General features: G+C 36.7%; 1 protein-coding gene across 30 annotated transcripts in view; it reads right to left on the bottom strand.

Annotated features, from left to right (window-relative positions):
• AFDN (afadin, adherens junction formation factor) overlaps positions 1–15,968 on the bottom strand; it is a 215,865-nt gene that overhangs the window by 23,479 nt on the left and 176,418 nt on the right. For all 30 annotated transcript variants that reach the window (XM_043543212.1, XM_037895158.2, XM_037895174.2 and 27 more), the window contains 7 exons: positions 7,816–7,881; positions 7,562–7,635; positions 6,843–6,961; positions 5,429–5,623; positions 5,039–5,130; positions 4,374–4,562; positions 859–1,890 (listed from right to left, as the gene is read on the bottom strand). In XM_043543212.1, the coding sequence (XP_043399147.1) occupies positions 859–1,890; positions 4,374–4,562; positions 5,039–5,130; positions 5,429–5,623; positions 6,843–6,961; positions 7,562–7,635; positions 7,816–7,881 (1,767 nt within the window). The remainder of the gene's footprint in view (positions 1–858; positions 1,891–4,373; positions 4,563–5,038; positions 5,131–5,428; positions 5,624–6,842; positions 6,962–7,561; positions 7,636–7,815; positions 7,882–15,968) is intronic.

Genomic DNA, 15,968 nt, shown 5'->3' with positions numbered 1-15,968 from the left:
AAGAAAAAAATACTTCTCTTAATCTGACAGTTATTCTACAATGTCAAACAAATGTGCACAAATGTTTCTTAGTGCTTGGCATTTGCTTACTATAGAACTGATTAGATCAACTCTTAGAAGGACAAGTAGCAGTAAAGATGCTCAACAAACTAAGGAACTAGCTTATAAATCCTTCAAAGCAAAACTGTCAACTTGCAAATTCAGTATTCCTGGGGCTATGATTTATAAGAAAAAAAAATAGTTTCTATATGGAAACAGTTTCTCAGTGAAGACAGAAAGGGCAGAATAACTTTAACAGATGGCATACAGTTGTATTACCTTCTTGCATGTAACAGTTGTAAATATCAACGGCTTTCACCAGTAAAGAAGCCAAATAAGAGCTATCAGAGAGTTAGAATAAAAGAAAGATGCTAAAGAAACACCACCCTTTTTTGTCCCCTCCCCAAAGACCTTCATTTTTATCCTCTATAAATAAAACTTCCAGTGCATACACCAGGCATCAACTTGTGTACGTTACTTTGACGGAATTACAGTCAATGACTACCCTTCCCCTATCTACATAGGGGATGCCATTTCTCTGAAGGAAAAGTTTTACAGCCAGGGAAAAAGATTTTGCTCTTATCTTTGCAGTCAGTTGCTTTGTACTTTTATAATACACCACTTAACTGGCCAAACTAAGGTAGTTTACAACATTTTTCTTTAGCATTTTCTATATAATGAAAGACAGGGACATTAAGACAGTCCAGTCCTCCTTTATCCTGTGACAATTTCACATTTTGTTTAACCAGTCTATTAAAGAACACAAGTTTAAATAAATGTTTACTATACTTCTGCCTAGAAAGGATTACCCCCTTTTACCCTGGCTCTTTTTTCAGCCTCCAGCCGTTGCATAATTAGCATGGTATCCACATCATCATCTTCCTCCTCCTCATCATCCTCATCCTTTTGCTTTGACTCTTGGAGTCGTTTCTGGAACTGCCACTCGAGCATAAGTTTGCGCAGACGGTCGTTCTCTTCTGCTGTACGATCGGGCTTGTTTTGAAGTTCCTGAATCTCTTTACTCAGCATGTCCACAATGTGCATCTGCTGTTGCTTTTCTAGCTTCTCCTTAGCATCCCGTTTCCAGGGATCAGGAGACAAGCTATCACTGGAGGACAGTTCTTCTTTGCTGATGGTGATGTACTGCAGATCTCTTCGTTCAATGGTTCGGGGTTGCTGTTGGGGCTGTAGCTCTCGAATGACAGTGTCCTGGGACCTCTGCAACGTTGAAGGCTTTTCTGGTTTCACCTGCTGCACAGAAACAGGAGGAACCATAGGCTGAGCAGGAATTAGTGGCTGAGTACGCATCTGGCCCAATTTTCTTTCCTGCTCACGACGCTTCCTCTCTCGCTCTTCCTCCAGACGCGCTTTTTCCTTTTCATACCACCGCTGATGCTCCTCTCTCTTTTTACGTTCTGCAGCAGCTACCTGTGAAGATACTTGCATTCCTAGCTGGTTTGGAGGGGGAGGTGGAGGCAGAGGCAAAGGCAAATCCATTTGCAGTCCATCGAAATCAGCTGCATAGTGCACTGGTGGAGGAGGGGGAGGGGGAGGAAGGTCTGTTCTGATGGGCTGGGAAACTGCCACTGGTGTTGGCTGGTTGATGACTGGAGTTTTCCATCGGCCGGGTCCACTTTTGGTTAAACAAGAACCAGGGGAAATAGATTTGGAGGAGTGGTTCAGATGCTCTTGGCTGGATGTGCTGGAATCCACAGATGAATTCATCCATGGATCACTGTCTGACTTTCGATCAATGTACTCTACATCCTTTCTTATAACCATCTCCAGACGATTCCTTTCTGGTTGAAAAATTTTATCATCTCGAAGTTCTTCCTGGGAATGAGCTGCACGCTAGAAGAAATAAAATGAAGTATGCGTATCAGTTAATCTGTATTTAATAAAATTTATATCCAATAAAAAAAACTAATGGATGACAAAAAATGCATTTCTACAACACAAAAAGCCTTCTTATCAATACATTTACATCTTTTTGGTAAAGTAGAGAACTTTTCATAACTAGCAAGTTTCTCAAGATTTTAATGTCCGCAACACCACAAAATCACTGAGCCTTTTAAACCATGCAAGCCCAGGAAGACTTTGTAAGCTCTGAGGCAGAGTTGTCAAGCTGCACTGAGGGAATGATTAAAACAAAGCAGAGCTCATGCCAACAATCTCCCCCATCTCACTCAAGGTCTCAGGGCTATCTTTAACAGCTCTTACCCATTTACAAACACACAGGCAGCCTGCAACAGTAACTCAAGTGCAATAACTCTCCAGTCCAGTTTACTGCTGGGCAGACAAACATTTTTCTTTCATGAACACAGCACACAGAGTGCTGAGGGAAGGGTGGGAATCATCCACTCACCCAACTGGGGCATTCTCCCCTCTCTTGCCACTGTGGGAATTATCTGCGGTAGAGGATGTGGGTGCTCAGATGCCCCACCTTACTCAACTACCACCCAGGGATATTAAGCATTTATTAATTTATACACTTACAGCATTTTAAAAGATATCAAGCACTAACTACTATTACTGCATAGAAAGTGGGAATGCAATTGGATATGAAAAATATTCAGACATGATTAGATTGATGAAATCTATTTAAAGATTTTATTTTTTTCTTGAAGCAAATATTCATATTTTTGAGGATTAGAAAATTTTCAGTATTGACAAAGAACGTACAGACTTTCCACAAGTGACAGTGGAGGAGACTAACAATGCAAACTTCTCCATGCTTCCCCACCAATGACCTTAACTATGAACTAGAAAGAATGTCTTGTTTGGGATGAAAGGGTGTATTTTTTATGCTCTATTAGTTCTGTAGCTCTGAACACACAGCTACTTGTGTCAGAAGCACTGGGAAGATGCACCTAGCCAAATAGTTTGCTAATGACTTATGCATTTAGATAATAAAACAGGCTTTAAGTCAGCCATTAGTTACTGCAACTTTCATGACCATGGCTCCAAATATAATTTAGATGAAACTGCTCCTTAAAAGCGAATAACTAGTTAATTTGACAATAAAAAAATAACCAGAAACGATCATCCAGTAAAATGATTTTACAATAATGAAATGATTCTGAAACTGAGAAAAATGATGCTTTTTAAAACAAAAATAGAACCCCATTAAAAACGCTTGTGGATTTCATTAAAAAGTAATCGATGCTGTGAGATTTTTAAAGCTGATTTTATTTTAACAATGAAATTGAAAAGCGTTGATTGATATGTGTGTTGTGAAAACCTAACATATACTTTTCAAGTACTTGTGAAAAACAAACTCCCAGCCATTTGCTTTAGTAAAATGCATTTTTCCTGGCGGAATCAAGGTTTCATGCTGCAACTCAAGGTCTATACCTATCAGCAGTTTTCTCAATGTGGGGTATTTAGTTGCTGATGTTTAGCTAAAATATTTTTATAGCAATTAGCTATAATATGATGCGTTAATTTCCATCTTAAACCCTCATGAAAGTTAAATGAACACTGGGTTTGTGTTCTAAATTCTTAACAGATGTGAAAACTGGAAGTGTATTATAGGCACCAACTGCATATCAGCACAATCTTTTCTCAAGTGATTATTGCATAGACTTCAGTGGCACTATTGGCATGAGTGAGGATTACTCTCACAAGTAAGGTTTCCAGAGTCAGTTTCCTACTTTTCTTGTAGGATTGCTACCTCAAGAATCAAGAAAGAAGAGCTTTTCAAAAACTACATGAGGTTTTAGCACCCAATTCTAAACCTTTTCTGTGCTTATTATGAATGCTGAGGGACTCTGTATGGTGGTTTTACAGAGGACGATGGTGGGTGGGCACTACTAGAGTGGGAGATTCTGGTTCAGTTCCCTGGTCCACCGCAGATTTCCTCTGAGGCTTTGGGCAAGTCTATCCGTGCCTCAGTTTTCCCATCAACATAATAGAGAATTATAGTAATCTCCATCTCATAGGAGTATTGTGACTATACATTGAATATTTTGAGAATGTCACTCTGTGGTAAATGGTTTCCATAATAGTACAACTGATGTACTGTTTTTATAACCAGAGGGACAATTTACAAGTGACGGAAGTAAATACATTTCACTATAGATCTTGGGTTAGTTTTGACCTACAGATATTTCTGAAAAAAATATTTAAAAAAAAAAAAGCCCCAACAACAAAACTACACGCAGGCACTGGGGTCTGTCTGTTTAAAACTTCTTGTGGAACTGGGACCTTAGTTTGCTTTTAAAAAAAAATTAAATGTTTTGAAAGAGAAAACCTAATATTTTGTATTACTTTGTCTTCAGCAATCAGCAAACAGAAGGGAAAAGTTTTTAAATACTTGACAGATTATTTCTAACCTGCATTGCAGCACTAATTGAGTCATTACTCTCTGCCTGGATCTGTGGTTTGTCTTCATAACTTGGCCACTGATTCTGAGCAGGACCCATTCGATCCTGGGATTTTGAAGCTGGGAATGTGAAATATTCTCTGGTATAGGTTTGTGTTGGTATAGGATAAGCTTCAGGTCTTGGTGGCAGTGTCTGCTCCTGTGAAAGATAGAGAGGACAGGTTAAAACTGATCTATCATACAGATTTCTGCAGATTTTATTTTATTTTAACTTCTCATTTCTTTTTTAACGAGTATATTTTTAGGCATTGTTCTTAATCCCAGAATCATACTTATTTGGTTGAAGCTAAGATTTTCTAAGAACAATCAAAACTAAACTAGTAATTATGACTCAGGGTTTGAGTGCTCTGGAACTAAATACACAATGCTTATTGCATAAATTTACTTATAATAATAAAAAATGTGAATAGCAATGCAATAACCACAATTTTGTGACAATTTATGTTGCTGACTGAACATCAAATAAAGCAACAGTGAAAAAGAATAAATGCAAATCATTGAACAGTGGCATTCTATTAAAAACCTTCAATAAAATACTCCGCTTAACCCAAGCACACTACTTCTATTGAAATGTAAGTGACGTTAATAGCCAATCCTTTTCTTGCCACTTCTGACCTCTGTACAAAGATTTCCAGTAGAAACTGAAGTTATCTTGGTGGTAGTTCCAGCAGCATAAGCATTCTTCCCTCCAGGGCTTGGTGGCTGATCTATTAGAGAGTTGAAGTAAGCATTGTTAAACATCAGTAACAGGAATTTGTCATATGTAATAGAACAAACCAATTAAACTTCATAATGTGGCAATAATAAAGCATTAATTAAATTAGTTGTAATTGCTCTTTAATGAATGACTTTCCCCAAATTTTGCTGCAGTTATTACTGTGTCAGTATTTCAAATGTAGTCTATATTTTAACCAAGTCGTCTTCCTACTTTTAGATTTCAAAGACTAGTAATAATTTGCATGAAAAAAATATTCTTAAAAAGAACAGAAGTGAAGTTTAGCTTACTTGCTACATTGGGACTGGAGCGATGATCAGCTCGATTCTTCATCAGTCTGTCATCCCCTGACAGCTTCTTTGGTTCATTATACTCTGTCCAAGGCAGCTGAGGGCTCTCAGGTGATCCATTTTGAGCAGAATTATTATACAGCTCAAAACCTTCACTCTTTGGTCGGGGTTTACCTGAGCCACGGCGGTCTGAAACTGCAATAGATTAAGACCTTTAAATGTTTGTTCTTATCCACTTGAACAACTGTTTCCTATTTTATTCTTGTTTAAAAAACATTACTTTCATTTTAGCTATAGAAGTTATCGTCTAGTATAACATGCTGGATTTTAAACGTTAGAATTCTTCAGATACACAATCCCATTCTGTTATACTGACAGTTCAAGATTCCTTTGATTTACAGGCTTCAAAAAGGTTTTTGAAACAAAGACACCACAATATTTGGCAAAGCCAGATGCACTTTTACTGAAAGAAGTCTCTTGATTAATCTGAAAGGCTTATCATGTCTAGGGTCGTGATGTAAACTGCAGTAATGAGGGTTTATTCTTTTAACTCTTTCCTTCCTATATTGCAGCATTCTTTAATAACCTTTAGAAAGCTCTCATATTATAACTTAATCAAAATTTTTAAAGTTGCCACATGGTCATTAAAATACCACCTCTGAAAGAAATTTTTGATTTATATTGCGGGGAAAAGCAATTTGGAAAAAATACCAAAGAACACTAGCTTTTAAAGGATCAGATATAGAAAATTAACAACTGTCATTTCAACACGATTCTCAGTGAAAGTCAATGACCATACATGGCCCAATGGCTTCTGTTTTGTTTTAAAATTATTTTACTGGTAATCACAAGTATCACAGCATCTTTGCAATCAGTGTTCTTTTGGAAACGGAGAAAGAGTGAATTGAATTCTTGGTCCCTTTGTGAATTTTGTGTATTCCATTTATTTAGATTGTAAATTCCCCTTGCACTTAAATAAATTATATAGTATTTCTACTTAATTGTTGATAAAACATTTACTGATGATCAGAACTGTGTATGTAATATAACTTTAAACAATGGTTACAACTGAGCTTACTCCTAGGTAAGAGAAGTTACATTGCCATTCCATGGATTCTACATCTGTTTAAAATATAAAATTTTGGGTATAAAATGCTAAACCACTGCTATCAACAGGGACATATGTATATATGTTTTCTCCACCTTTTCACATTACTCCCAGAAGCACATGCAAAAATCTTTATGAGATGAATTATGCAACTCATGTAAATTACAGGAGTAAAATGCTACATCTTCTAACTGTTCATATTTCATTATGGATTGTTCAGGGATTATTTCTCCCTTTCACCAGTGTTGGGGAAAAGGGCCTAAATTTGCAGCACCGTCTTATGAAAATGTTAATCATTTATTTTACCTCTTTGCATCATTGGGGATGGCTGGTTAAGCAGTGTTGCCAGACCATGGTAAATTGCTCCTTGTTTTGCTACTTCTAGGGTCACTACAGAACCTGTTCTCGTCATGAGCTCTGCTGCCCTGTGACAGGAGTCAAACAGAAGAGAACTAAGCATAGTATTATTTAATTGGTGTTCTCTATACAATTCTTTTTATGTCACTGTTGCTAAACCAAGCATTCAACAATATTTTCTGTTTCACCACAGCACTTGTTTTCTTTTCAGCTTCACACTTAAGTCACTTATCCTCTTTGGACAATCAGAAAATAGCATCTAGAGGATTTATGAATATAAAATGGGGAATGTATGCAGGCAGTTGTTATTCCTAATTTCCACAGTTCAATGCCAAATGTCAAAATGTTCAAGACAAAAGCTAGAACCAGTTTGCTTAAAAGATTTTATACTATGAATGAGAGTATACACTTTAAGAATTTAATATAATGTTTCTATATGGATACCTGTATCACAACTATAGTAATATTTGTTCTAAACATACTAAAATAATGGAGTGATAAGTTTTTGTTCCTGAGGCTATATAGAACCAATATAAACCAAGACAGAAATATCCTTAAGTCCAATATTTCTTTCACAAAACTAACCAAGCCCTTCGTTCACCGCACTTTCTATTTTTACAAAGAGTATTCGCTTCCTCAACTCACATCATCTGAAAGCAATACTGTACCTTTCTTGGGACAGACCCACTAAACTTCGACCATCCACGCTGAGCAACTGATCGCCTGCAGCTAGCCGACCATCCTAATTACGCATTCAAGAAAGGAAAACACTTTATATATATAATCCTTACATGGACTTAATCAAAATAAATGTAAATACATTTTATTAGTCCAGTTAAGAGAATTACAAATGTTTTTATTGATGCAATCTCTAAATTTATCTGATATTTTAACAACTTTAATATTTACAAACATTACTAACCACATCTGCAGCTCCTCCTTTTACAACAGACTTGACATAGATTCCAAGTTTATCTTGACCTGCACCCTGCAGATAAAAAGACGTTTATGAGGTCATATTTAAATCTTCTCTTTTGTAAGAAAGTGCTCTATGAATCTGAATCTGTCTGTTACATTAATATATCAACTCTGACGTCTCATTTTAAAACTTCCCCAACTTACAAAACCAGTGATATGGAAAAAGTTCACATCTTCATGACATCAAAGAAAGAAAAGGGCGTTAATATTAGGCCTCTTGAAACTGTAGCAACTAGAGTACAGGCAAAGGTTATTTGGTTCCATGACAATCAAAAGACTAGGAATAATCCAACAAGAAAACAGATTTATTAAACCTGTGCTTAACAGTTAACTTGTAATCCTTTTTTAATGAAAGGATTTGTAGTTTTATAGGTATATTTATTAATCCAGCACAAGGACCTGGCTGTATCCTCAACCTCCCATGGTATACTAAAGCATTACACTGCTACCCTGGCCATCTGGCTGGTGAAATGGGGCAGTTTGGAGGTGACTTATTTAACCTTGAGATGACAAAGAAAAGAGAGAAAAGTGCACTGTAAGTTCTTTGGGGCAGTCTGTCTTTCACTACATTTCTGTAAAGCATCTAGCACAATGGGGCATCTAGGTGCTTATGTAACACAAATAATAAATAATGGATACAGGAGAAAGGAGATGTAATCAAAAAATTCACTTTCATAGTTGACAGGTCCAAAATTTAAATCTACTGTAAAAGATTACCAAGGGAAGTTGTGGAATCCCCATCTTTGGAGGTTTTAAAGAACAGGTTGGACAACCACCTGTCAGGGATGGTCTTGGTATATTTGGTCTTGCCTCAGTGCAGGGGGCTGGATTAAATTACCTGTTAAGGTCTCTTCCAGCCCAAAATGGCTATGATTCTATAATGGAAAGCATCAGGAAACCTTAATAATAAATGGTGAATACTTATAACAATCCATAAACTTCAACTAAAAATATTACACTGATTTAGTATTGGTGAAAGTTGACCTGAGTGCCCTTGTGAATGAAGTCTTCTCTTTACCTATAGGGCTGCAGCAAGGTAAATTTCCTCTCCTCCCCACCATGCCTCAATCCTGATTACTGGTGTGGGTGGATGGGGAAGGGAAGGGGCTTGTTCTAGAGGCAACAGAAGTCGTGCCGATGCAGATCTTAGTGGAGAATGTGACATGGGAGCTGGAACTGAGACCCCAAACACATCTCATGTAGGGGCCAAACATCCATTAAATGAGAACATTTTTAACCCTTACTGAGCTGATCTGGATTAATACTGATAACCTAAACATACAAGGTCTGAAGCTCATTTCTCAACACCCTAAGGAACCTAACCCCACTGACTGTGTAACACTAGCACTTACAGAAAATGAGACCTGCTTGGAATTTACATGGGGTGGATCTTCTACTCTTTGCACACAAGGGTAATTCTTCACTGCTGTGAGACTCCTGAAAACTGAGTCTACAATCAAGTGCCACACCCTATCCTTAAAGGAATAGCTCCCATTAAGCAAAATATAAGCATTAAAATACACCTCCACAACAAATTAGCAGAGCATTCAATTTTCTAAAGTGTTCTTCAGTATAAAATAATTTAATCAATTAGTCCCAGGTCCTTACACTAACATATATATAGTACTCCCCAGCATGGGTTGTAAGCAGGGATTGAACCCACAACCTTCAGATCCACAGCACAGACCATTTCAAGTACAACAGTAAATCATGGATTAAGCAGGTTACCCTTTGTGTGGACCAAACCATATCAGAAAATATGGCACACACTTTGCAAGTGGGTTACACAACTATTTGGGAAATATCTCTCGAATATTGTGTATCAAGATCCCTGGAAATTCTATTCCTGGCTATGGGAGCAGAGCATGGTCTAGTAGTCAGAGATAACAGTCAAATATAATGATGCCCCTGTTTCGGTCACATGCAGGGAATAATCTTGGGTTCTCTGGATGTTAATGCTTGAGTCATCACTTTAAAGGGCAGGTCCATTAGCACAAAGGCAGTAGCAGACTCAACCCCCTATATAGAGGGGACTTAGGGGACACTAGAGGGGAACAAAACCATACTGCATTAGCATGGGTTACACAAACACAATTTGGCACATTCCTTCTGAAAGACTGTGGCAGAATGGATGAGATGCAGGCCTGCCATATTAAAAAGTAGGGTTCTAAGGGTTCTGAGGCAACCTGTCAGTTATTTTACCTATCAAACAGACGAATGAATAATAGTTGCCTCCCATAAGATAGAGATATAAGGTCTTAGTTAATAAGGGCTGTGAAGAAGATAGAAATATTCAAAGTCAGAAGAGTTCATGTAGTTAACTTTTGCACAATATCTAATCCTCAATGGGCCAACACAATACTTTAAGTCTTTCTGAAGGGCAATAGATTTTAATACTTAAAGTTGGTCAAAAGGTAGTGCAACGATTTTCCAAAACCATACTTAACCAAATTAAGGGACCCAAAAAGAAAGCCTCAGACTTTCCTGTAAACTTTCACCAGAATCAAATAATCCAGACAATTACCAATCCAAACTGATTTATAGATGTTTTGAAAATTGTTAGTTCTAAGAGTGTGCATTTACAAGGATTCCTTATACAGTAGGACCTCAGAGTTATGAATACCTCAGGAATAGAGGTTGTTTGTAACTCTGAACAAAACCTTATGGTTGTTTTTTCAAAAGTTTACAGCTGAACACTGACTTAATACACCTTTGAAATTTTACTACGCAGAAGAAAAATGCTGCTTTTAACCATTTTAATTTCAATGAAACAAGCACAGAAACCATTTCCTAACCTTGTTAAATCAGTTTTTTTTTGTTTAAACTTTCCCTTTTTTTTTTTTAGTAGTTTACATTTAACACTGCACTGTACTGTATTTGCTTTTTTTGTCTCTGCTGCTGCTGATTGTGTACTTCTAGTTCCAAATTAGGTGTGTGGTTGACTCGTCAGTTTGTAACTATGGTGTTTGTGACTCTGAGGTTCCACTGTAGATTACATCTGATATGTAGCTTGGTGCAGCCTCATATATTAGATGGGGATTTTGACTGAGTTCTCAGAATGGCAATCACCATTCCCACCCACGCAGGAAGCAGCACTAGCAAAAATTAAGACTCACTGAGAGCTACCTAGTGTCTTTGAGCTAGCTGCAGAACTCTCTCTGATTTCAGTAAGACCTCACTGATGTTATATTAATACACAGTGCCCTGGATATTCTATAGCTGCAGCATTTAACACAGAATCTACTCCTTACCCCAGAACTGCATTCCAGCATCCAAGCTTTCATGGATCTGCAGATAGGCTTGTTAGTACATAAGGAATAGTATTAATAAAAGTATTGGGAAATTATGTTTACTGAATGTATTATAGGGAGAATGTAATTCTGTTCACCTGTGTCAAGTATCCCATAACACCTTGCATTAGCGGAAGTAAGTTTTGGCTTAAGTAAATAGGAAAACCATCAGGATCAGGACATTGAGTGTTTTGCCATAACAGCAGGACAGGAGTTACTCTCACAGGCTAATACTGGAATGTCCTAAAGGAAAAGGACAAGATATATGAATGTTCTACCTTGGTATAAACCTCAAAGGTGCCTTCATGCCCTTGGTACCTGGAATGCATGTGTTATGAATGAAGAGATAAGGGATTTCATAATGAAAACAAGTGTGGTCAAGCAAGTATCAAGTCTGAAACAAGAGAGGAGAGGCATGAACAAATCCATTTAGCTCAATGGGTAGTTCATTTTGAGACAATTTCAATGTCAACATTAGCTACTGCAAAAGGTGATCATTTTAACGAAACTACCAGACATGTTTCATATCCTCAATTCTAAACTGCCTCCTATGCCTTTTCAGGTGTCAGAATCACCAAGTGTTCCCTCTACCCACTCACTCAAACCTCTAGCTTCCCAAAACACTTCCAGAATGCAGTTAAGCACTGTCAATACAAAATACTAACTGAAAACTGGGTAAAGTGCACTGAATTCAGTATCAAAGCAACCAAGGAATACTCTTAATATGTAATGAAATAAAAGCCTCAGTATTTTAAAACTGAAAAGAAGCTGCCCCAGAATTTCCTGCCTACTGCACTAAAGTGCCACAGAAACAGGGTTGGAGGAAGAGGTTGAAGTAAAATTTATGTCCTGCTTGCTGAGATGTACACAGGAGCTTGAAAACTGTACTTTTATGACACCTTTCATCCAGGCTCTTGATGTTAATGAAAGCTGAGCACATGTAGCTCAAGGGCAACACATGAAGGTTTAAGAAAGGATCTCTTTAAAAGTCTCTGGATGACTTTCTGTGGGTTAAAATATAATGATATAGATAAGTGACCAAGTTTTCCTCAAAAGCATGTAAGACATGCTATAATTTTCCATGTGACTCCAGATAAATCAATTTGTGTCTTAGTTACCCAGCTAGAAAATGGATATAAATATCCATCTCATAGGTGTGAAGCTGAAATTGTGTTTATGAAGTGTTTTGGCAGTGTGAAAGAAAAGGCCTATACAAATACAATTAAGTGCAGTAACTAAACCAGTTTCATGTGTTAGTATGGGACCTATGTCTATATGAAGTAATTCTTGCCATTTTACAGTAAACTATCTGGTGGTTTCACATTCAGATATGTTTTAAATAGTACAAAATACAGAGCCAAATAGCATATTAATTTATATTACTGTGCTTAGGAAATTCGATAAGCATATTAAGCAAACACCAAAAAACCAAACTTCTTGATACTGCTTTTTATAGTGTATTGATCTGGGTTTTGGTTTTTCTAATCCCAAACTTGCCTCAATTTGCAGAAGGTTGCAGGATTTCCTTTACAGACGGTGAACAATCTCTGGGATTTAGAAGGAAAATGTAATAGATTTTCAAATCCTATTTGGGAGGTACAGTAGTGCTAAAATGGGGGAGTGGGTGAGGGAGCACTCCAAAACCCAAAAGTAGAGAATAATTTGCTACCCTGACGAGGCTTTGGATTGAAGAATTGTTTCATATAGGTCTTATCAGGTAGCAGAGCGCAACTTGTTTAAAAGAATCTAATGAGAAGGCCTCTATATATTACAAATTGATAAGCAGGGGAAGAAAAAGGTTATTTGTAAAGGAACAGAAATGAAAGCAACACTGTTACTCATTACCCAAGTTAAATGAGCTACTAGCTTACATTTCAGATATTAGGTCATCTTTCTTATGCTAAATAGGACATATACATTCTAGAAAACATTGCTTCATGGTGGTATATGCACAAGCCTTAAGTACCTGAAGCTTTAAGGGTGTCCATCTGTCAACAAGAGCTGCTGGGATAAAGACTTAAAATCCTTTACAAGACCTAAATTAACCACCACACAACCACCCACAGAAATTTATTAGAGACTTTTAGGCATTCTGGGATTTAGCAAGTCGGGCCTGTGATCTTTAAACACCACTCCTAAGCTTTCAAAGAAAAAATACTCCATCTCTTGCCAACCCAACCAGGAGGACATGTTTGGAGGGAGAGATAAAGCAACAGAAAAATTCACATAAAAAGACAAGACCGATAATTAAACTGAGAGAGAAAGAAAAGCACCATCACAGAAGAGGAAAACGGTACATTTTACTCCAACACACAAACAAGTTCACTATGCAACATCCACCAGCAAATGAACTAGAAGTTCTGCAAACGGGAAACTTCAGAGCTAGAACCCAATCTATAAACTTTTCTGCATTCTGACACATTTTAAAAATGCTTAAAATGTTTTTACTTAATTTTATAGATGTAGAAGACAGCATTACTTTTTTGCCTTTTTAATCCCTAGAAAAGACTAATTAAAATAAAGAGAAACCCCCTCCACACACATTTCATAATAATTACAATGGAATTTGACAGATTAAACTGGTAGTCTGAATATTCACATTAACCACCTAAAAATTGAGATTATTAAGTACATTTTTATACATAAAATAATGCAGTGCTTTACAACAGCAATTTTTATTGCTTGGAGAATAGCAGCAAAATTTTACTGGCAAGTCCACATTAGGAAACTTAAAGTTATAGGAAAAATGCTATTTTCTTGCCTGTAAGGACATTTTTTACAAATTCTCTTGTTTGGAACTCACATTAAAGCTATACCCCCATCCTCTCCTACACATTATCCACTGAACAGACAAAGAAAATTCTGTAGCTGAATTCATAAAGAGTTGCAACACTGATTACCCTATTCAGGGACTTTTCAGAAAATACACGAGATGAGAAAAAAATTAAAATAGATTTTTTTAAAACAAAAAGATACCAGATTTTGAGAAACCCATACAAACTATTTGAGAGAGTGCAAATAATAAAGAAAGAAAGGGAATTAATATATACCCTGGCTTTTAAGGTTTCTTTTTTTCCCCCCTTCCGCCTCCAGCTACATATTGGAGAAACAACAACAAAGAAGAATAAAAGTGACGGTGCATACACAACTGTTTCAAAGGTGTACTTTCATGTATTCTCTCAATCTGACATTAAATCACTAGCTAGTTATGTCTAAGATACTGATACCTCCTCTGTGTCTAAGATAAGGAAAGCAAAACATCTGTTTTAAATTGATGTTTTTCTGTATAAAAACATACTTCAATAAGCTATCATCGATTTGGTAGCATCTGTTTTTTCCAGATTTCCTGCATTTACTAGTACACATGCTTAACTTTACACATGTGAGCAGCTCCACTGACTTTAATTTTGCAGTTCTGACTTACAAAAGTCTGAGCAAATATTTTCTCTCATTTCGATCTCAGCATGTTCATACCCTCATCCCTGAAATGTGGGCGTGAACAAACCCACAATCAGAACTCCATTGAAATCACTGGGTTTCACCTGGAATCAAGTCATGAAATTAAGAACGAAACTCACATGAAATGGCTGAACTATGAGTTATGCATCACTAATTCAAAACCATGCATTGATTCATGCTTGCCCAAATGCGTCACAAACCTTAAATGAGCCTTTTGATAAAGCTATACTGAGTTACAATGTTTTTTACATAACACAACACCAGGTAAGCCAGAAACAGAAAGACTAAATAGAAACCTTTAAAAAGTCTCTTCCCGCTAAAATAATATACTTTGCACATGCTATTCAGATTTATCTGTCCTATAAAGGTTTGTCATTGTGCCTTTGTTTTAGTCAACCTGCTCTCTGACATTGGCACTAGCAACTACTGCTTGCATTTTCACTGCTAGTAGCCAACTATCTCTCAGACGATCTACATAATAGACTGACCCTATTTTGTAAAGTCACTCCATAACAGCAGCAGTCATGAGGGGAATTAAGAAAACAGTGCATTTTACCTAGCGTACAACATTTAAGACTGATTACAACTAAAAACTGTCAGTTACCTAACATTCCAGTTTTGGAATCTAGTGACAGTTCTCTTATTTGAAATTAATGACAGCTTTGAAGTTTGGAATGGGTAATAAGTGGCAAACATCACATTACCGAATTATTGTAAGCACTGTTCTAAAAAACAAACATTAAACAGTACACAAGTTTGTTTCAACAGGACATAAAGAAAATCTACATGTAATGAGACATTTTATTTGTGTTGCTGACTTTTGATTAGGTTTACAAATTATATATTTATGAAGCATTTAATAGTTCCTGAATAAAACAGTGACACTGTTCAATATACAAGACTGTATGTAAAACAGGTATGGTAATTAAACTAGGTAACATTATCAGTCAGATAATGAAACAGAATTTGACCTATGCACTGCAGCATAAATGAAGCTAAGTGTTTTATTGTGTGTTGGTTATTATACCAAGTCTCTCAACTTTGAGCACCAAGTGTCGAAGTTGAAGCAAAAACTTGCACAGCATTAAGATGTTCATCTTTCCTACAGTGCACACTGATTACAATTCTAGTCTGCATTCCTAGATAACCTGCATAAATACTGACTTTCATGGATAAAAAGTTTCATGTACAAAAGAACGTAGCTTACATTATAAAAATGCTTTACAGCGTATATACAGAAATCACTTCACCCACTATTGAAATACAGGAGCCATCTAACAGCACCAGCAACACTATAGCGGGCAAAACATCTTATACTTCTCCCTGTATCACTGTGGTATCTGAATGG

Source organism: Chelonia mydas, chromosome 3, assembly GCF_015237465.2.
Source record: "Chelonia mydas isolate rCheMyd1 chromosome 3, rCheMyd1.pri.v2, whole genome shotgun sequence".
Taxonomy (NCBI): domain Eukaryota; kingdom Metazoa; phylum Chordata; order Testudines; family Cheloniidae; genus Chelonia; species Chelonia mydas.
The sequence above is the reverse complement of the archived record's forward strand: the minus strand, read 5'-3'. Positions and strand labels throughout refer to the sequence as shown.